This window comes from Arachis hypogaea, chromosome 14 (genome assembly GCF_003086295.3).
Source record: "Arachis hypogaea cultivar Tifrunner chromosome 14, arahy.Tifrunner.gnm2.J5K5, whole genome shotgun sequence".
Taxonomy (NCBI): Eukaryota; Viridiplantae; Streptophyta; class Magnoliopsida; order Fabales; family Fabaceae; genus Arachis; species Arachis hypogaea.
In genome coordinates this window covers 8,606,104-8,627,725 of record NC_092049.1, presented here as the reverse complement: position 1 = coordinate 8,627,725, position 21,622 = coordinate 8,606,104, and the positions used below count along the sequence as shown (strand labels likewise).

Sequence of the window (21,622 nt, the reverse complement as noted above, 5' to 3'; positions counted from 1 at the left end):
TAAAATAAGAAAATGTAAATAAGAAACTCTAGTATTACTATTCACTACAATTACTATCACAATATAATTAATATATTAATATTGTAGTATAAGAAAGAGAGAATAGTATAAGAGAGAGAGAGAAGAGATTATTGTTATTGATTGATTGTAGTGTTCACGGAAGCTTAACCTCCTATTTATACACATAAGGGGTCTTCATTTTCAACTTTCAATTAATGCTCCTTTAATATTCTTCATTCTTGGAATATGAGCTCCACATAGAAAATGGGCATCCACATCCCATTCTTATCACAACAATAACTACTTTATAATATTGCATTTTTTTTTGACTTTTTATATATTAGGGTTAAGTATGGTTTTGGTCTCAAAAGTTTTGCGACAGAATTGAAACCGTCCCTCTTCTAATTTTCGATTTAGAATCATCCTTAACGTTTTTTTCGTATTAAAATCATCTTTTTTATTTTTTTGGACAAAAATACCCTCACCACTACCAACACAATTACCTCCTCCACCACCACCACCACCAACACCAACACTAACACCACCGCCACAACCAGCACCACCAACACCGACACCAACAATAACACAACCACCACCACCACCACCACCACCACCACCACCACCACCAACACAAACACCACCACCACCATCAACACCAACCAACACCAATACTAAGAACACCAAACAAAAGCAACTTCTTCCATTAACAGCAATTCAGAAATCAAAACAAGAACAAAACCAATAATGATTCAACAAATCAAATCAGATTCAACAAATTAAGAAGCAGAAGAAGCAGAAGATGAAGCAGAAACAGAGATCGAAGCAAGAAGCAGAGGCGGCGAGGAGCAGCGGAGCGGAAGCCGACGACGACGAGGGCAAGGAGGAGGAGCGGAAACGGCTCGACGAGGAGGGCGAGGCGGTGACGACGGCGTCGGCGAGGAGCGACGAAGAGCGGCGGCAGCGAGGACCCCTTCTCTCCCCCCTCCTCCCTATTTCTCCCCCACCCATTTCTTTCTCTCCCCACCCCCCGCTTCTCTGTATCTCTTTCTCTCCTTTCTTTCGACGACGGCGATGGCAGCTCCAAGTTTCGCCGGCACCGTCCCCCTCCCCCTTCCCCTTCCCCCTTCCCCTCCCCCTTCGTATACCCTTTTCTCCCCCCCCACGCGTTTTCTTTTTTTTTTTTTTAATTTTATAACTTATTATTAAAATAGAAATAGGAGTAGTTTAGGAATTAAATTAAAAATTTAAATAAAAAGGACGATTTTAATACAAAAAAAAAAAAACGTTAAGGACGATTTTATATCGAAAATTAGAAGAGGAACGGTTTGGATTCTAACGCAAAACTTTTGGGACCAAAACCATACTTAACCCTATATATTACTATGCACATAAGTAGTAGTGCCTATCAATTAATTTGCTTTTGTCTCATGATTTATTTGAGTTGGATAAGTCTTTATGACTTCTGATATGATCTGTAAATATATCCTTAAAGTAATTTCGAATTTAATTTTCAATACTTTTCTAACACAAATTACTAACATAATAATACAAAAACAAATATTTTCCATCAGCAATTTATGATAAAACGCACACACAAAATAGAAGAATTATGCCGACATGATATATGATTTTTTTTTTTAAACTCTACATTTGTTTGATATTTTTTTTTTCAAACTCTTTACATTTGTTTAACCGAACGAGTTAGTTGACTACTCAACCAATCCACTTAACAAAAAAAAAAAAAAAAGTTCAAAGGTAGATGATCCAGTCACTCATTTCCATCATAATTGACAACTACTGGAAATGAATCCAATTATCCAAAAGCCAAGAACAGTCCTGAGTTCAATAGTCATCAGGGAGGTAGGTTTCTTCAAAGTACATCATGGATATCACTCTTGATGGAGCATCCAGCAACAATTTTGTCAAAAAGAAAATAAAATACAAAAAATTATGCTAATTCATTATGTCAGAATTGAAGGCAGTGAAAAGTGAAAACACTGATATGAAATTTGTGTATTTATATGTTAGATTCAACTTGCAAGAGGTACCACTCCGTGCAATGACCGAACAGATATGGTGAGATACTTTAAGCTGGTGACGATTCTAAATTTCTAACAATTACAAGGTTCCTCCTCAACACATTTCTTTTTACTTGCCTTTTCATCATCCTTTTGGTCATCTTCTTCTAATGTATCTTCTGCTTCTGCATCACCTTGACATCTTTTCCTTTGAGGGATAACGGCAAAGAAAGATGTTTTCCAATCCCTTGTCTCCAGGAACTTCAGTAGTATTTCCAACACTTGATTCACAGTAAGAACCTGAAAATAAAACAATAAAGTTACACTACATCAGAAACTTACATTACTTTAAGTGGAGGCCAAATGTGAAATCACTTGTCAGATATCAGTTGAACAAGCATTCGAGGATGTAATAACCATAACGTGCAAAGCAAATACACCAAAATCAGAATTGCAGATGGTACAATAACAATAAGACGTGCAAAGATTTCATTATGGAAATTTCATGCTTTATTGCTGGAAGAAGGGTCAAAATCAGAATTTACATAGTACTTGCATTCAATTTCTGACAGAAAAAGCAATGAGTGCTCAAGATGAATAATACCTGAGAACTAGACATCTTCATGAAATTTCCAATTGGGAGCTTAGCTGTTTGGATTCCTTGTTCTTCTGCTTTCTTCATGGTTATCCCCTTCCACCGATTCCTATCCACTAAGCCACCAATAATATATATCTTCTTCAGATCAAGTTCTTCAAGAACATGGTCTGAATCTGCAGTGAGATATACCAAATTCTCCTTACGATCTTGCAAGGCTTCGATGTAGGATTTCGCTTCCTTCTCAATTATCCACTTATCAAATCCAGGGATCCTTTGTAATTGGTCATCCATCTCTCCACTGCACCCAGTCAGCCAAAGATGGGCAGGGGAAGAGCACCTCCCATTCACTGCATAGCAATACATTATCTGTAGGTTCAATGGCAACAAAGGTAATTCCAGTAGTTAGGAAAGATTCTTCTTTTTGGTGACTAGTTAGGAAAGATTAACATTAGTTGGAGGTGAAAATCCAGAATAAGCTGCAATCAATTTTCTTTTCTTTCCCTTTTTAGTTTGGCAAGGCCTATAATTTTATGAAAAACGAAAGCAAACCAAAATTTTGCCAACAAATGGGTGCTTATTGATTCACAGATGGTTAAATAGACAGTACTATTTATGCTATCTAATGCCATTGCCACCTATATTTTCTGATGAACTCTCTATGTATGTCCCATGCTCTAATTTTATACATACACACTACACTAGCTACAGAAATACAGCACAAAGTTGAAAAGTAAAATTTCTTTTTTGTTAAAAAGCATCTTTTTTAAAAGTAAAAAAAAAAAAAGATCTTTTAACAAAATGATAATTATAACTTCTAAAAGAAAATAATTTTTTGATTTTTCTATTATTTTTACTTTTACCACTAAAATTTTGCCAAACATACTAAAAAAAATCTTTTTTTAACAACTTAATGACATTCAAACAAACTCTAATTGGATAATGGATATAAGATTAAGAAAAAGTAAAGTGCTCCTTCTCATTCTCCTAAACCTTGCACCCTACGAAATTCTTTTGTATCCCTCATTTGATCAATTTTCTCAATGGGACTTCAACCTCACTTGATCATTACAAAAAGCTGCAATTTTATCTTCTTTTTTTGGGCCAATGCTTTCAACTTGAAGAATACCTACACAATACACATGTTTACAGGGCACTTCCTAGCACATTTCACAACATTCAATAGTGTTGAGTGATTGAGTCTACTAATATCCAAACATCAGATTACGTGACTTTAGTATAATATCCTCCAGTATCAGCTTAATTTGAAAACAGAAAAGTTCACTCCTTTGTATTAAAAAAACGAGAATTAACAAAGAAAATTAAACAATGAAAAACAGCAATAGCATTATAGCAATAACAAAAATTTTTTTAATGAAGGAACCTGTTGAACGAGGCTGTGGATTTCGTTAGGGTTCATGAGGTGAGCGAACTCGAGGTCAACGACGACGTTTTGGCCATTCTCCCTGGCTCCACAGAGTCTCTCTCTCTTCTGATCCTTCTCTCTCGACCTCTGCTCCATCCTCTCCTTGCGGAGGCTCCTCCGCGACTCCAACAGCTTCTCCTTCTCCTCCTCCGTCGCCATCGCCGCCAGCCTCTCCTCCCACTCCCTCCGCTTCCTCTCCACCTCCATCTTCCTCTGCTCCTTCGCCTGCGCCTTCTTCTCCGCCTTCCTCGCCTCCCACCTCTGCATCTTCGCTAACTTCTTCTGCGCATTCTTCGAGATAGGAGGAGCACCTGCCTCAGGAACCAGAGGTTTCTCGGGGACATTTTCGTCATTCAGGTACGGTTCCTCCGTTTGTACGGTGGCCTCGCCGTCTCCGTCGGCGGCGCGTGGCTCCTCCGACTCCGGCATTGTTATAGTTAGGGATTTGTGGGGTGCGGTATGGTGTTGGTGTTGGGTTTTGGGAGAGTGTTTAGGGCTCATTCGTAATACTAACTTAGTGCCATGTCTAATTTGGTAAATTCCTATGTAGCGACTTTTATTTTCAAGAGCGCTAAAATGTTTCCCTGTTAGCGGCAAATGCAAAAATATTTCCATGTTATAAAGGCTCCCAATACTATCTTTCCCTTCTATTTATATAATTTTTGTCCCTTTAATAATAATATTAATAAACAATTTTACCAAAAGTTTTTTTTTTTCTTATTTCGTCATGCCGATATTTACTGGTGAGATGCTGTAAACATAAGATATAATTTAAATTTTTAATATTTATTTAAGTAAATTAGTAAACTAATTATTATATTAACTTAAGTTTTTTTTTTCAATAAAAAACTTTTTTCTTATACAAGTTATTATTGAAGCCCAACACAATAAACATATCTAGAGTTCTAGACGTCTAGTAATATATTTGGGTAGGGAATAAGCTACTTTATTGCAAATTTGCAATAATTAGGAACAAAACAAGACAAAATTTAAATCTCCAAAACCATCAAGCTAAATGACAAATATCCATTACAATTAAACTATATCTCACTTTCAAGACAACTGTAGATATTTTTTTTTTCTTTTTTGACATCTCCCTCCAATATTATATTTCGAACGCCTAAGTATCAAGTAAAATGTAATAATATATAATTCAATGTATTTATAAGTTTTTTTTTTCATTTTTTATCAAAATAAATATTCAATAACATAAATAAGAAAATAAGATGATAATTAATATTATTTGTGATAATAGCAATCATAAAAATTAAATTCTCTAACAAAACTTAACTTAAACTAACTTTTTAAATTTTAATTTTAGAAAAAAAAAATTAAACAAAATAAAACTAATACTAGAAATAAAAAAATCAATCATACTATGCTAATTGATTTTGTGACTATTTTTTAGTATAGTAAATATATAATAGTTGATTTTTTATATACAAAAAATATTTTTGTAAAAACTAATAACAAACAATTTGATTTTTTTTTTTAATTCTTTATGTTATATATGAAGTTTAATTTTGATATATTACCCGATACAAAGTTAATTAACCATATTTTTGGATTGAGTGAAATTAGAGGGAAAAGGGAGAAAAGGGAAGAAAGAAAATAGAAAGTAAGAGTGTAGTTTGAAAGGGGGGTGAATAAGTTTTGAAAGAAGAGGAAGTGAAAATTGAAAATGAATTGGCATAGATTTGGATTAGGATTCCGAATGCGTCTAGCTTCGTGACACAACAAGATAGACGCACACTCACACACTCTCGCACACACAAATAATAACAACGAAAAAAAAAAAGGAACACAGAAAGAAAGAAAGGAAACCCTCTTCTGCTATTTTTTTCACTCTCCCTCTCTTCTCCGTTGAAAACCCCTCCACATGAATTGAACTCAACACGCAAACGCTGCGGCACCTCAACACATAAACGACGCCGTTTTGTTGACCGCAGGGAAGAAGAAGAAGAACAACAACATAGCATGGCTCAGAAGCCTCACCTTCAGCTCAAGGAGCTGGGATCCAAGCTCGAATCTCTTCCTTCCGACGACGACTCTCTCCTCACCCTCCTCGAGGTGCTTCTTCCTTCCCCCAATTCTCATGAAATTTTCAACTCTGTGCTTGTTTGCTTTGGTTTTGGGGGGTTGGGTTAGTTATTTCCGTTGCTGAGCTATAACGATGGACGATTTTTTATTTTTTTTTGCCTGCAACGAGTTTAGCTGATTTGTGTACTGGGAATTGTTTAATTTAGCTCAAATCCTTAATTTGGGGGCTTCTACCACTATTTTGATGCACCAAAGTTGTATGCTTGTTGTGTGTGTGGGGTTTTCTAATTGCGGATTTGAATTGTGTTGGTGAGGATTTGGCAATTCAGGAGTGCAATTAACAGATTTGCTCTTTTGGAGGTGAGGGTTTAGGTTAGGTGAAGCTAGTTTGTGGAGATTCCCTTTGAGTTAGGTTAATATGTGAATGTATGGTCATGTAGTGGTACGTAAGATTTGTACATGCTAGATTATAAGGGTGTTATCTTGTGCTCTAGTTGAGTTCAATAATAGTGTTAACTTGTGCTCTAGCTGAGTTACACTTAATTGTATTAGGTACAGTGTGCATGCCTGGAAGAATTAGGGTTCCCTTTCAATTTTCAAATACATTTGAGGTTGAAAGGTTAGCTTGCTTTAGTTTGGATACTATGAGATTGATTAAGAGAGATAGCTTTTGTTCCAAGGAAAAGACTTGGAAAGATGTGGGATTACACTTGCAGAAGTGTCCTCAAGAGTTGAAATGATTGGTCAGATTATTTGTTCCACACTACCACTATTAATGTTAAAGTATACTCTATAGTACCTAGCTTCTTGACCGAATATGATACCTATACACCAGTATGATGCCTAAAACTTAAGTGATAATGAAAATTTCCTTTCTTTTAGGAAGTACTTTAAGCTTTTATGTCTTCAATTTTTTCAGTGCCAAGTATATTCTCCGAAAATTTTGAGGATCTAGCAATCTAGTTGCTGAGTTGGCTCAATACCTCATGCTGTTATTCCGTAACCAAATGGACAGTGACTAATAATGTAGGTGTCCAATCTCAATGGCTAATATTCTTGTAATCAACAAGATGAAGGGATAAATTTGAGAAAGAAATATTGAATTTTTAATGAGGACTTGGATTAAGCTTAGACAGGTCTGTATAAATTGGTAATGTGGACATACTGAATTAGTCTTTTGGCAATAGTTTGTTAAATAGATTTTTGGTCTTTTGATTATGGATGAACTTTTTAATCATAAGATGTGCAGTGCTAATAACTGTGTGTGCTTTTGTAGAAAATACTCCTGAATAATTAGTGATAGAGAGAGACCTTGAAAAGTTATAATATGGTTTATCATAAGATTCATTGGCATAGCTTCATCCATTTAGCCAACCCCACTTAGTGTGACAAGGCTTGGTGGTTGTTATTGTATTCATTTTGTGGAAAATTCCTTCTTTCTATGTAAACCTACTATGAACTTCATAGTAGTAGGTAGCACAACTGTTTTATGAGTTTGCACTTTTCTACTTCATAGTGATTGTTCTTTGGAAAAAAGAAAAGAAAAACTTAGGTTTATGCCTAACAATGAAATCTAGTCTTTAACCCTATAAAGGCTATAATCTTGAGGATGTGTGCACCACAATGTGGTCCAGTATTTAAAAGTAACTTTTTATTTTAATCTTTCTATTCAAGGCATGTGAACATTTTCATTTTAAGTGAAAATTGATTTATTGTGGCACCTGCCAACTTCCCTGCTCCCTTGTCCACTCAACAAAATGTTTTTCCATCCGCAGCAAGCGGCAGGATGCCTTACAGAGTTAGATCAATCACCATCAGCTTCAAAACTGGAGTCAATGAAGCCCTTTTTTAATGCAATTGTTAAGCCTGAACTACTGAAGCATGAAGATCGGGATGTTAAGCTTCTAGTTGCAACATGTCTGTGTGAGATAACTCGGATCACTGCACCTGAGGCTCCTTACAGTGATGACGTGCTAAAGGTGCCTTTTGTTTACATTAATCTGGTTCTGCAAATTAGATTTCCTTTTTTACATAACATTAAAAGTGTGATTTTTAACCTATTATTTCTGCCAAAAATATAAGAACAGAGATTTTAGCTGGGAACATAATGTCCTTCATTTTAATTTTTGTTAAATTGCTTTGCAGGACATCTTTCAGCTGATCGTGAGCACTTTTAGTGGTCTAAGTGATACTGATGGTCCATCTTTTGGCCGGAGAGTTGCTATGTTGGATACTCTTGCAAAATATAGATCGTGTGTTGTAATGTTGGATCTTGAATGTGATGATCTAGTGAACGAAATGTTCAGAATTTTCTTTGCGGTTGCTAGGTTAGTATGTGAATAAAATTTTTAGCTAGTTAGTGGTTTAAGCCATTTTCTTGTGTTGCAAGTAATATTTCCCCCCAAAAGCTTTTGCTATATGTTTCTTTGATTGCAAACTTGATATTGTGTTGGTTGATATTGGTTTTTTTTTTTTTTTTTTTTTTAAAACCAAAGATATGAGACTCGAACCCGCAACCTCTTAATTGAGTATGGGGAGACTATGCCATTTGAGCTATTACTCATTGGCTTGGTTGATATTGGTTTTGGATCCTATGTTCGGTGATAAATTAATTAAAACTATGTGTAAATAATAAAACTATAAACTATACATATTTGTTTGCTTGGAAATGATATTTTTAGAATGGAGTGTCAAGCATTTTAATTCTGCATAAACTATGAAACATCTCTCATTTTATTCCTCCCTGCCCATCCTGTCTTGTCCCATGGTTTTATTTTTCTTAAAATTGCATTTTCCATATTGCATGGGTGGTGCTTGACATATTATTACGCACACAAAAATCCTAAGCATATACGAAATTCGAGTACTTAATTTAATACTGATTGTTTTATTATTTCATCTTTGTTTTGCAAGTTGTTTTTTGTGTCTAATACTTGTATATTTGATTTATCAAATCATATCACTGAGTAAATACTTCTATGTGATATCAATTTTGAATAATTAATTATAATGTTGGTCACTGAGTTTAGAGTTAAGCCAATTTGTAGGTCTTCGACCCTATTTTGGATTAATGAATTGTGCTTGAATGTTTTGTTTTGCACTCAGAGATGATCATCCAGAAAGTGTTCTGTCGTCCATGCAAATGATAATGGTTGTTCTCTTAGAAGAGAGTGAGGACATCCACGAGGATCTTTTATCAATTCTTTTATCTACACTAGGCCGTGAAAAAGGAGTAAGTGCTTTTTTCTTATACACTTTCCCCTTCTTTGAAGAAGATGCTTATGCCCCCAGTGAATGAGTATCATGCTTTTTACATACAATATTATATGAGAAACATGATTCTCACAGATTTTTATTTCCAGGATGTTACGGATGCTGCAAGGAAGCTTTCTATGGATGTCATTCAGCAATGCGTGGGAAAACTGGAACCTAGCATTAAACAATTTTTCTTATCCTTAATGTCAGGAGATAGCAAGCTGGTGAACAATCAAGTTCAATACCATGCAGTTCTCTATGATCTCTATTGCTGTGCTCCTGAGGTCCTATCTGGAGTTCTTCCATACATAACAGGAGAGCTAATGGTAACTCGTGACATAGTGACTTTCCTAATGCTTGATGTTATCACAACATACGAGTTTATCATAATTATTGTCTTAAATATAATTACAAATTCGAGGCCTGGGTCCTTATTTCTAGTGTGGAAATTTGCAGACGGATGAGCTGGAAACTCGTATGAAAGCAGTGAACATGGTTGGCGATATAATTGCTCTTCCTGGATCTTCCATTCCTGAAATATTTCAGCCTGTATTTTCTGAATTTTTGAAAAGGTTGACTGATAGAGATTTTGGGGTTCGCTTGTCTATCATTAAGCATGTAAAGAGCTCCTTGCTGTCAAATCCTTTTAGGGCTGAAGCACCTGCAATATTCTGTGAGTGCATTAAACAAATATGAAGATATAAAAGTTCCAGCTTCTTATTCTTTTACTGTATTTCTAATTTGTATGGGTTTGAATTCTTAGCTTCCCTTTGTGAGCGGATGCTGGATTTGGATGAAAATGTTAGAAAGCAAGTTGTGGCTGTTATCTGCGATGTGGCATGTCATGCTCCAAATGCTGTTCCTCTTGAAACATTAAAACTTGTTGCAGAACGGCTTCGTGACAAATCTGTATGGATGCCTCTAAAGCTGCCATTTTCTTGTACCCTCTCTTAACTCTGCTGATTTCAGTTAACTGTATCTTAAATCTTTGTTTCTCTTTGTATTTCCAGCTACTTGTTAAAAAGTATACCTTGGAAAGATTGGCTGACATATATAAAGTGTGTTGTGAGAAAAGCTCCGACACAGTTAATCTCAATGAATATGATTGGATTCCAGGGAAGATCCTTACATGCTTCTATGACAAAGATTTCAGGTGAAAAGATGTTGATGCATCCCTAGATTTTTGTTATCTCTTCTTTGCAATTATTTGGGTGGCATTTGAAAAAATTATCCCTTTTTTTGTATAATATATGACGACAAAGGATGTGGTAACCTTTTTTGTGACAATAAAGTAAGGACAGACCATTCTTTTTCTTTATTCATATTAAATTGAAACATTTGCGTAAATATGAATCACAAACACACATTAGATTAAGTGCTTATAATTTAGCAGATAAAGGAGTTTGGAACTTGGAATGAAACCACTAATTATGAATCTGGGGGAGCTATGTATATCTTAGATAATGAATATTTGTTTAGTTTTGGTATAGCAATTCTTTTCTCTTTATGAATAAACCTTTTTTAAGAGAATATTGAGATAATAAAATAGTTGAATTTTTAGTGACTATCCAACTAATTACAAATATGTGGTATTTACCAAGAACTTGGAAGGCAGCCATGTTGTAATTGCGAAAGCAACCATCTGTGCTATGACTTTGAGGCTTAAGCATGCCTAACGTTTCTCGAGTTGATTCATGAGTTCAGAAATAGCAGCAGCAAGCAACTAAGCAATTATTGGAAATCCTAGGATCCTAGATTCGTTTTTTTTTTAAGAATGTGGTTAGAAGTTATTTGAATGATACCTGCCTCCTCAATGGCATGCATAATTAGTGTTCTTAAGGGCAGATGGAAGAAAACCTGAACGAAAGAAATCTGACCATATTATTTTCTTTGATGGTACACTTATCACTTACGTCATGGATCTTTCTCTCTTGGTATAATAAAAGGTGGCCAATTCCATGGGCCTTTCTCTTGGTGGGATGAGAATAGATGTCCACAACCAACCTCCTATGTTTCCAATTTTTCTTGGTATACTATTGATTGAAGTTATAAAATTTTATTGAATTCGGTTGTCCCTTCTTTTTGTAAAATTTGTCAGCCTGAAAGGTCCTTGTTGTACTTGGTCAAAACTTGCATGTTGCCATGTCATAATCTGCTGCTTAAACTTGGGTAAAACTTGCTAGTTTCAACAATCTTTACTGATACAATTTGATTGAATAAACAATGCATTAGTGATGTTTATATAGAGATAGCACGATTGTTTCCTATGGATACGGCTATTTTAGTTATTGATTTTTACGTTTATTCACTTCATTCTGCAGATCAGATGTAATTGAATCTGTTCTAAGTGGGTCTCTGTTTCCATCAGAGTTTTCAACCAATGATGTAGTTAAACGTTGGATTGAGATTTTCTCTAAATTTGATAAGTTAGAGGTCAGGGCTGTTGAAAAGATACTTGAACAAAAACAAAGGTAAGTTTGGTTTATTTCTGTGATAATTTTTATGCTTCTGGTGTCTGTTTTCCAGTCTGCATGATATAACTTTGTTGGCAGGTTGCAGCAAGAGATGCAGAAGTATCTTGCTATGAGGCAGACGAGTCAGGTATGTAGCTTTGGAAGTTAGAAAGATGAATTTTCAACAGGAAATTTGATGAAAAATTAATTGATGAAAAAATAATCTTCCTATGCAGGATAAAGACAATCCTGAGGTCCAAAAAAAGATTGCATTCTGTTTCCGAGTAATGTCCCGTTCTTTTTCTGACTCTGCAAAGGCTGAAGAGAATTTCCAGATTCTTGATCAATTAGAAGATGAGAATGTCTGGAAAATTTTGACGAATCTTGTTGATCCAAATGTTAGCTACCATCAGACCCGTGTATACCAGGTAATATAATCAGAATCTGATAGATGCAGTTTGGGATTACTTATTTGGGACATAATGGTTGCAAGCTATATGGAACTGTATTTTTGAAGTGAATATGCAAGATTGATAACTAAATCTTTGAAGCTAATAGCTAACCTAGTGTCAGAGCTTTTTGCTAATACAATATGCATGAGTGATGTTTCTCTGGATATGCTTTTTGAATGCCACCGTGAACATCTTAAATGCACCCTTAATGAACTATATGGGTTGTAGTAATATAGTTCTAGAGAATAATAACCTTTTGGTGCCTTCGAAACTAGTATTTGAACATCCAAATTTTGCATTCAGTTTATGATTCAGAGTTTTAGAACAAAAGGCTCGTTATAATTTGGATTGCGACACATAAATGGTTATATATATAACATGCGTTCTCATGGAAGAGTCTCTTTTAGACTTGAAGCATGAATTTATACATATTTTTATATATGCTTTATGCTGAAATTTTATCTTTAATTAGAAGAATGTGGGCAACAAGGATCAAACTCTATATCTTTTGGTAATAGAAGATTTAATATCATGTCATGAAACCATCTCTCCTAAAAGCTTAAGCTGTTAGGTAGAGATACATAAATTGTTTATATCTATCAGCTTGTAGCGTGTCCTTTACTAATTTTGGTTATTTATTTATTAACTTTTGTATGCAGGAAGATCTGCTTAAATTACTTGGTGAGAAACATCAGCTTTATGAATTTCTGGACACATTCTACGTGCAATGCTCATATCTGCTTTTCAACAAGGAGCATGTCAAAGCTATTCTTTCAGAAATTGTTAAACATAAAGCTGCAGAGAATGAACAACGGATACAGTCCTGCATGAATATGTTGGTGGTAAGTACATGATGTTTTAGGTGCAGTAAATTATTGCATTTGGTTATTGGAAGCACTTGTATCTTCTGTTGTGTTGCGAATATTTTTTCCTCTCTTGATTTTTTTAGAGAAGAATGACTTTTTTTTTTTAAAAAGGCCCAACCCTTTAGTTTATTTTTCTTTCACTAATTGCAAAGCCATTTCCTGTAATGTACCAAATCATCCCAAAACTTTGGTTTTAGAGGCTCAATAAATAATTTAATATATCTCTTAACACACTCCTTACCTTCTAAGCCTTTCAAACATATAGCGCAGAGAAACCTTACTCCTATAATACCTTGTGTTAAGAATTGATTTTACGTGGTAATGGGTGTGTGAATAATTATGGAGCCAATACCTCTCTATTTTTAAGTTGTTAGGAAGAGCCCTACTAAAGTTATCAATGTCTAATCTGTGGGGCTGTATATTTTAAATTAGTTTCTACAGTTCTGTTATGACTGTAATTTTGTCATGAAGTGTGTGTGTTGGAAACACCTTATGTTACTTTCTAATTGAATTTACTTTGTGAATTCAGATAATTGCTCGTTATAGTCCAGTTCTTTTTAGTGGCAGTGAGGAGGAGCTGGTGAATTTACTTAAGGATAATAATGATGTGATCAAAGAGGGGGTGTCAAATGTTTTAGCCAAGGCTGGTGGTACTATTCGTGAACAACTCGCAGTTACATCAAGGTGGCACTGTTAAATTCTTTATAAAGTTTTTATATCTGTTTCCTTGAATAATTTTCTTACCTCCCTCTTTGATGCAGCTCTGTCGATCTTATGTTGGAGAGATTATGTTTGGAAGGCAACCGGAGACAGGCCAAGTATGCTGTGCATGCCCTGGCTGCAATAACAAAGGATGATGGCCTAAAATCTCTCTCTGTTCTTTACAAGGTTTTGTATAGTTACTTCACTTACTGTAATATTCTCAATTTTTTTCTCTCTGATTGTTCAATTTTCTTGTCTTATATGCAGAGGCTTGTGGATATGCTGGAGGAGAAAACTCATTTACCTTCGGTACTACAGTCTCTGGGGTGCATAGCACAGACTGCAATGCCTGTTTTTGAAACCAGAGAGAGTGAAATTGAAGAGTTTATAATAAACAAGATACTGAAACAGGATAGTGTAAGACTAATGATTTCTATCAATGTTCTCCTTTATGGGATAAGCATGGAAGCAATTAATTCCTATTTTTATGTTTCAAATGTTTCAGAAAGAAGATTACACGAGAGCTTCATGGGATGACACAAGTGATTTATGTATGTTGAAGGTAGGTAGGAAGAATAAATCTATTCTATTTGTTTTGATGCCATGAATAGCATTTGCATACTCAAAATGCCTAAGTTGAAAATTCCAAGTAGCTGCTTTTTGTTGGCCAATTATTTTGTTTTTATGTTTCCTGCCGTATTTATTTATTTTTTTATCTTTTGCTGAAGATATATGGCATTAAAACCATAGTGAAGAGCTACATGCCAGTTAAAGATGCTCATGTTCGTTCTGGTATTGATAGTCTCCTGGATATCCTTAGAAACATGCTTTCCTATGGTGAAATATCAAAGGACTTGCAGTCCAGGTATAACAGTTTTACCAAGCTGTATTTTAAGTTAATTTATATGAAGTTTGTCTTCTTTTATTTCCTTTTCCAGTTCAACTGTACTTGTAGGGTTCAGATGCTACATAGTATGCCTTCATATATGTCCTCTTGCAGTTCAGTTGATAAAGCCCATTTGAAGCTTGCTGCTGCCAAGGCAGTTCTTCGTTTGTCAAGGCTCTGGGATCATAAGATGCCTGTTGATATTTTCCACTTAACTTTGAGGGTGTCAGAGGTGACTTCTTCCATCCTGTGCATAATGGCTTCATAAGTATTACTAATTTATTCACCACATTTAATAGCAAAATAAGATAATGCTTTTATTTGTATAGGCAGACATTATGTTGTCAAAGTTTCTTTTCAATCTAGTAACTGCTCTGTCTACTTTTGGATCTTATAGATTGGCTTCCCTCAAGCTAGGAGCATTTTCTTAAGCAAAGTTCATCAATATATAAAAGACAACCTTTTGGATGCCAAATATGCTTGTGCCTTTGTATTCAACATATTTGAGTCCAAGCCAGAGGAGTTTTCAGAGGTAAGTTTCTTATTTCTTCAATCATTGTTGTGTTTGCAGTTCCTAGCTTTGTGATCAATTGGTGTCCTTATGGTGGCTTTTGCTCATAAATGTAGGATAAGCTGAACCTGGCTGACATTATTCAAATGCTTCAACAAGCAAAGGCACGACAGCTTTCTGTTCAATCAGATGCAAATCCCTTGACCACATACCCTGAATACATCCTTCCATTCCTAGTTCATGCACTTGCTAGCATATCATGTCCCAATGTTGATGATTGCAAGGATGTTGAAGCCTATGATAACATATACAGGTACTGTGTTGCCCATGTAGGACATCTCTGTTGAATGCATATTTGGATAATTTTCTGTGAAACTGGTTGAGACTAGAGGCCTCAAGGAGTCTCTCTCTCTCTCTCTCTCTCTCTCTCTCTCACACACACACACACACACATAGCTGTATAGGGCCTGCAGATTGAATGTCCTGTATACTTTGGTACATTTTGAATGTTGGTGTCATGTATACTGCTTTTGTGATTTATATTTTTTTAATAGTTCTTATCAGCGGCTTTCTGCAGAATAAGTGGTATTATGCATGCCATCTGCCATTTTTAGAAGCTTTCCTTTATGCATGTCAGACATCTACCCTGTCCAAACCAAATTAGGGTCCTTGTGCTATCGTGCATTGTTTTTTGTTTGTTTGTAACTTAGATATATCTGTTTTACTTGTTTGTTCTCCACAAGTATAGATGGTGTGATGTTTTGAACATTATGGTGGAATGCATGTTGAGTTGATACCTATAGATTTCCAGCTGCTGCTAGGGTTCAAAGTATTTAATATGTTGAAAATGCTGAATCTTATGGGATTTGTATTCTGCCATGAATTTCAGGCAGTTGCATTTGGTGCTATCAATGCTAGTCCAAATAGATGAAGATGTCAAATCGGAATTAACTACTAACTGGGAGAAGGAAATCATATCTACCATCACATCTATTTTTCAGAATATCAAGCACTCTGAAGATGTAGTTGATGCATCAAAGTCAAAGGTGGGTTTTTTTTTTTTTTTTCTTGTGTATTAAATTAGTGACATAGGAAAAATTTTGTACAACATATTGGAGAGAATCTCATGTGTATGATCCATGAATAACCAGAATTCTCATGGCATATGTGACCTTGGGTTAGCAATCACTAAGCGACTGGTACAGAAGGATGTTGATTTACAAGGGTCTTCTCCTTCAATTTCTCTTCCTCCAATACTATACAAAATGCGTGAGAAGGAAGATGACACGGTATTCTCTTCTGCTAACAGCTAAGTTATATAGACAATTGTATAATTTATTTATAAGAAGCCATTTTGCTCTGATTAAATGCTGATAGCATCTTCTTAGGCTGTGTTTGGTTTTGAGAATAGGACAAGACAAGACATTGAGAACAAGACACAAAAGACAGTGACAAAAATTAGTGTTTTTGTATTTTGTTTGATGATAAACTAGAACAAATTATGAAAGTTTAATTTATTCTCATTTTTCTTTCATTAAAAAAATTTGGGGAAAAAATTATGATAATAAAAAATATAATTATGAAAAATTAACAAGAATAATGAAAAAAAATGAAAAATAAGTTGTCTTTTGTTAGTGTCTAATTGTCCTTCTGGATGGACACAAAATACACTAATTCAGTGTCTTTGGACACTATTTTTGTCCATGTCTCATTTGCCAAACACGATTTTGTGTCCCTGTCTCAATGTCCCGTGCTTGTAAACAAACGCAGCCTTATTGTTTGGTGGGGTGTGAATGTGTTAGTTATGTATAAGCTTCATTCTAAGCATGGAATTTGCATTCAACTTAACATATGCAGATTTTACAAATTTAGGATCTTGATCGCTTCTAATTAAGATGTTAAAGCTGTTTGTTTCATCTGGCAGGTAAGTGAAGTGAGAACCTGGTTGGCTGATGAAAGTGCCGTGACTCACTTTGAATCACTTGAATTAGAAATGGTAGGTTTCCTGCAAAGGGTAAAATCAAATATCAGCTTTGGGTTGCCTTTATATCTTCAGCAGTGTGATAATATTCTTTTTGGTGTATCAGGTTCCATCTCAGTCAGTTGAGGGCAATGCTTTAAAGGACAGTGAAAAAGATGGAAATGAAATGCCTCTGGGGAAAATAATGAAGAACATAAAATCAAAGGGAACCAAGGTCAAAAAAGTTAACAAGAAGAAGTCTGTGCCGGCTGAAACAAAGAAGGCTGAAAATGATATTGATATCTTAAATATGGTCAGAGAAATTAACTTAGATAACTTGGGGATATCTACTAACTTTGAGTCAAGTAATGGTCATGAACATTCTTTGAGCAAGAAGGAGCAAAATGATCCAGAGTTTATAGCTAGAAAGAGAAAGGTTGAAGAAGCATCATCTGTTCCAGTGCCTAAACGTAGGCGAACTTCTTTGACTCATGGTAAATTGAGACCAAGTAGTACATCAAAGGCTTCTCAAATAGTTTCAGGGGAAGAGTCCACTAGAGTGAAACCACAATTGGAAGCAAAAATCAGCCTTGATACAGATAGCAAAGCTCTGCCAAGAAAAATGGTCAAAAGCAGTGAGCGCTCGATAAAACCTAAAGCTAAGGCCTCTAAGAGCTATCACAATGACAAGGCCATCAAATTTGATGAGCATGACAAGGTGAAATCTTACTGTCAAGTGATATGTATTATTGTATGAGGTAGAATTTATCAGTTTGTAGACTTTGATTATTCTTCTCTCTTTGTTGCAGAGTCTTGATGATTTAAAAAGAACTGACAAGGCTGAAAATGAAAATCTCAAATCATCAATTGGGTCTCCCAAAAAGCTTAAAAGAAAAAGTATTGGAGGATTGACCAAGGTAAATCTTTCTGCAGCTATGTAATCAATGTTGTGGTGGTTTTGACTTTTGATGTCAATAACATTTCTATGCCATGTGCAGATCTTATATCTACACGCCCATTATATATGCTATAATGTTTGTTTTTTTGGCTTTTTCCTTCGATAATAGTTTGATTTTGCTTCTTTTGTTGGTAGTGCACAATGAAGGAAGATGATAGTGAGGCTGAAAATCTAATTGGCTGCAGGATTAAAGTTTGGTGGCCAATAGATAAGGAGTAAGTCTTTTGTTTTTAGTGTTCTTTTTTCCCCTTTTTAAATCAAGAGATTAGCTGTAGAAGTAGGAAAAATGAATTTATGCTATTTGGTTTGTATGAAGGACAAACAAGACAAAGAACAACTATTTATTTTTCCAAAGTATGTTGACATTTTGACCATATTTTCTAATCTTAACTGAAGGGTAAAGATGTTTCTATTGACTATACCTTTCTTAGTTTGCATATTTTTGAAGTTTTTAATACTCTGTTTGTTTTGCATCAACTGATGCTAGTTTCTGTTTGGTACTGGGGGGTTGTTGTCATGAAGTTCCCTTTATACTTAAAATGCCCTTTCTATGTTATATGAACCCTAGGAACAAATTTCTAAAATCCCTAATGCCTTCTCTTGTTTTGATAATATTTTTAATTGAGGTTCTGGTTTTGCTGTATTATTGTTCCACAGATTTTACGAGGGAACTATTAAGTCATATGATCCTTCAAAGAAGAAGCACGTGGTAAGCTCATGCTCTGATTATTATGAAGGTATTTTGCTGCCTAATTGTAACATTTCTGACACATGTACTGTGGCATGTCGTGTAAGATATTATATGAAGATGGAGATGTAGAAGTACTACGCTTAGAAAAGGAGCGCTGGGTGCTCATTGACAAGGATCGCAAATCTACCAAGGTTCTTTCTCTCTCTGAAGTATATTTTTTTTGAACTATTGTTTTAGTCTGATTTGTTTTATATTTATATTCTTTCCAGAAGATGAAGCCTTCAAAAACTCTCTCTACTCCTGAAGCGTAAGTATTCCCTCTACAAATTAGTTTTTACTTCTAGTAATTTGAATGAATAAATATCACTTTAGAAAAAATATGAAATTTTCTCAATACTCTTATGGAAAATTTCAATAAATGTTAACCTGCTTAAAGTGTGATGCGAGTTATAGGACTATTAGCTTTATTGACATGATTTTGTACCCCATTATGAGCATTTTCCTTCTGTGGGCTGATTCCTTGAATTTTTTGTAGGTCTACGGGGAAGAAACAGAGAAGTTCAAGTGTTTCAGCCAGTAAAACGACCAAAACAATGTTAGTGGAAGAGCACGAGATCCTTCTTACATTTGCTAATTTGTTCTATGCTAACTAGTATCATTGTATTTTGTAGAGCTAATGGCAAACAATCTCCTGCCAAACATGTAAAACATGGACAAAAAGGCGCATCACAGGGCCATCTCCATCAAGAGGATGCCAAAGAGAGTTCTGAGATATCAAATCCTGAAGAGACCATGGTATCCAAAGCTGAGGCAAACTCGGGTAATGTCTTAAAATTTATGTAATGTATGCATTGGTGCTTGTGTGTGCTCCCACGTGTGTCTCTCTTAAAAGACTTGTGCCATGCTGGATGTCGCACAACTATGCTCTTATATTTTCTTCTACTTATTATTTTGGTGAGGTTCTTAAGTAATTTTCCACTACAGATGGTTCTAAAGGGGAACAGGCTGAAGGGTCTGACTCTGATCAAATAAAAAAGAATAAGTCTACCAAGAAAGTAAAATCGACTTCACATGGAAAGAGGCCTAAGAAAGGGAAGAGCTCAAGTAAAAGGGACAAATTAGAAGAAGAAAAGGAGGAGTCAGATGAAGAGATGCATGATCATAGTGAGAGGCATTCTGAAGATGCTGAAGAAACTGCCCCTCTAGGAGCTCGAAATGATGCCGAAGAAAACAGTTCGAAAGAACAAGATGTAGGCAAATCAAGTGGAGATACAAGAGAGAAGGATAATGGAGAAGCAGAATCAGGTTCTGAAGGGAATCAAAATGACAACAATGAGGAAAGTAGTCCCAAAGGCGTTGAAAAATCACACGTGGAGTCGACAACTCCTCATAGCCCCAAAATTGCTGAGGTTGCTGATGATGAGCCACTGGTAATTTATACCCTTTTTTTTTCGGTTTTTAATTATTGTTCTAAAAAATAGTACATTGTCAAAGCTGATAGCTGAGAATGGTTGATGCAGAGCAAATGGAAACAATGCTCAGGTAAGAAAAGCTCAAGTAAGAAAAGCTCGGTGAAGAAGCGATGACCGGTTTGGCTGCTGAAGCACAAACATCTGTAGATTGCGGCAATAGTAGTTGTGGACAGCATGTCATCTGTTCAAAGTGAAGTACATGTCTATGTTGTGAATGATGACTTCCATATGTGTTCACTCACAAATAGATTTGCTTATCAATCATGTCTTGTAGCATCTTTTGTAGAATGTACAATAACAGGTGTCATTCCCACGTTTCGGCGAAGTTAAAAAGATGTAAAAGAAAACGTTGACGACGGCACTTAGGGATTTTTAGGATTGTGTTCTACGAAATGACCTTGTGTTATTTAGGTGATAGGTTTAGCATATGATTCATGAGGGTGTTGTTCATCCTTCCATCATAATTAATTGAGTGGGGAAAAACATGTACAGCTATACGTGGGGATATAAATTGTACTTCTTGTATCATTTGCTTATTCATACTTCTCTAGTCTTAGCATCCATGGAAAAATATGGCCTTACCATTAACTTGAAGGTGTTGTGTTACACATGGTTATGGTTTGTGAACATCCTCTGAATTCTTAAATGTGGACTGAAATGAGTTTCATTATCATGATGATGACTTTGAATTTTCATGGTAATGTATTCTATGAATCTTGGAACTATTAGAGGCTTCTTTGGTTGTGACATTGTGTTCGTGTTTAAGATATTTTTGGAAATTAGGATCTTATAAAGAAAAATGAAAAAAAAAAGTAAACAATGAAGCTTTTGTTTCCATTTTCTATCATGAGTTCTTTTTTTTATCTTCACAATTTTGAAAATGAAAAAGATACCCAAAATGAATAATGAGAAATTAAAAACAAGAACCAAATATTTATAGTTTATGAAAGCCTATAAATTCACCCATCTTTTGCATGAAGCTAGGTGCGTATGAATTTAAACTCGGATTTTTTTTCCCCTTTAACTAATGAGCTGTAACTTACTTAAATGACATCTGTTTCATTTGCATATATAAGTTTTAGGTTTTTCACTTGATGTAACTTGGAAAAAAAGAAAGAGACTGGTTTTTGTGCAGACATGATTAGCTACTTTATAACCACTAACCTACCATCCCCAGTGTTTTACAAGTTATTAAAACAACAGGTTACAAATAGTCAAATTCAATGTTCCCCCTATTCCACTTTTTCTTTACTTTGTGGGTTTTTTCAGAAATCTTGTCAATTGTAAGATTTTTTTTTTTGTTAGGCAATTGTAACTTACATAATAATTGGTTGCTC

General features: G+C 35.1%; 2 protein-coding genes across 4 annotated transcripts; one reads left to right on the top strand and one right to left on the bottom strand.

Moving 5' to 3' along the window:
• Positions 1–1,775: 1,775 nt before the first annotated feature.
• On the bottom strand, positions 1,776–4,673 carry LOC112741368 (tRNA (guanine(9)-N1)-methyltransferase). Its single transcript, XM_025790323.3, has 3 exons — positions 3,998–4,673; positions 2,623–2,982; positions 1,776–2,318 (listed from the first exon to the last, which is right to left on the bottom strand). The coding sequence occupies exons 1-3, from the start codon at positions 4,652–4,654 to the stop codon at positions 2,112–2,114; spliced, it is 1,224 nt and encodes a 407-aa protein (XP_025646108.2). The 5' UTR covers positions 4,655–4,673; the 3' UTR covers positions 1,776–2,111.
• A 1,025-nt stretch (positions 4,674–5,698) lies between these two features.
• Positions 5,699–21,036, top strand: LOC112741367 (sister chromatid cohesion protein PDS5 homolog A). Of its 3 annotated transcripts, XM_072213700.1 has the most exons (34): positions 5,762–6,109; positions 7,855–8,058; positions 8,225–8,406; positions 9,185–9,311; positions 9,442–9,660; positions 9,791–9,829; positions 9,950–10,007; positions 10,098–10,243; positions 10,345–10,487; positions 11,656–11,805; positions 11,887–11,935; positions 12,024–12,215; positions 12,899–13,081; positions 13,635–13,789; positions 13,867–13,993; positions 14,075–14,224; positions 14,313–14,369; positions 14,536–14,672; positions 14,808–14,925; positions 15,091–15,225; positions 15,321–15,517; positions 16,094–16,250; positions 16,356–16,493; positions 17,129–17,200; positions 17,292–17,882; positions 17,974–18,081; positions 18,258–18,337; positions 18,780–18,831; positions 18,918–19,004; positions 19,083–19,120; positions 19,349–19,408; positions 19,485–19,633; positions 19,798–20,243; positions 20,334–21,036. In XM_072213700.1, the coding sequence occupies exons 1-34, from the start codon at positions 6,017–6,019 to the stop codon at positions 20,397–20,399; spliced, it is 4,905 nt and encodes a 1,634-aa protein (XP_072069801.1). In that variant the 5' UTR covers positions 5,762–6,016; the 3' UTR covers positions 20,400–21,036. The 3 variants fall into 3 exon arrangements, with proteins under 3 accessions (XP_025646107.1, XP_025646106.1, XP_072069801.1); XM_025790322.3 differs by having other exon boundaries at positions 5,699–6,109; positions 9,791–10,007; XM_025790321.3 differs by having other exon boundaries at positions 5,717–6,109; positions 9,791–10,007; positions 14,763–14,925.
• Positions 21,037–21,622: the final 586 nt, after the last annotated feature.

Bases quoted from the DNA above. Each gene is read 5' to 3' on its own strand.
- LOC112741367 (XM_025790321.3), top strand. From the start codon at position 6,017: ATGGCTCAGAAGCCTCACCTTCAGCTCAAGGAGCTGGGATCCAAGCTC. The intron at 10,008-10,097 runs GTGAGTGCATTA...TTGAATTCTTAG, and splicing joins TGAAGCACCTGCAATATTCT to CTTCCCTTTGTGAGCGGATG. The intron at 18,832-18,917 runs GTAAGCTCATGC...ATGTCGTGTAAG, and splicing joins CTTCAAAGAAGAAGCACGTG to ATATTATATGAAGATGGAGA.
- LOC112741368 (XM_025790323.3), bottom strand. From the start codon at position 4,654: ATGGAAATATTTTTGCATTTGCCGCTAACAGGGAAACATTTTAGCGCT. The intron at 2,983-3,997 runs GTTCCTTCATTA...TTGAACCTACAG, and splicing joins TCCACAGCCTCGTTCAACAG to ATAATGTATTGCTATGCAGT. The intron at 2,319-2,622 runs GTATTATTCATC...TTTTATTTTCAG, and splicing joins TGAAGATGTCTAGTTCTCAG to GTTCTTACTGTGAATCAAGT.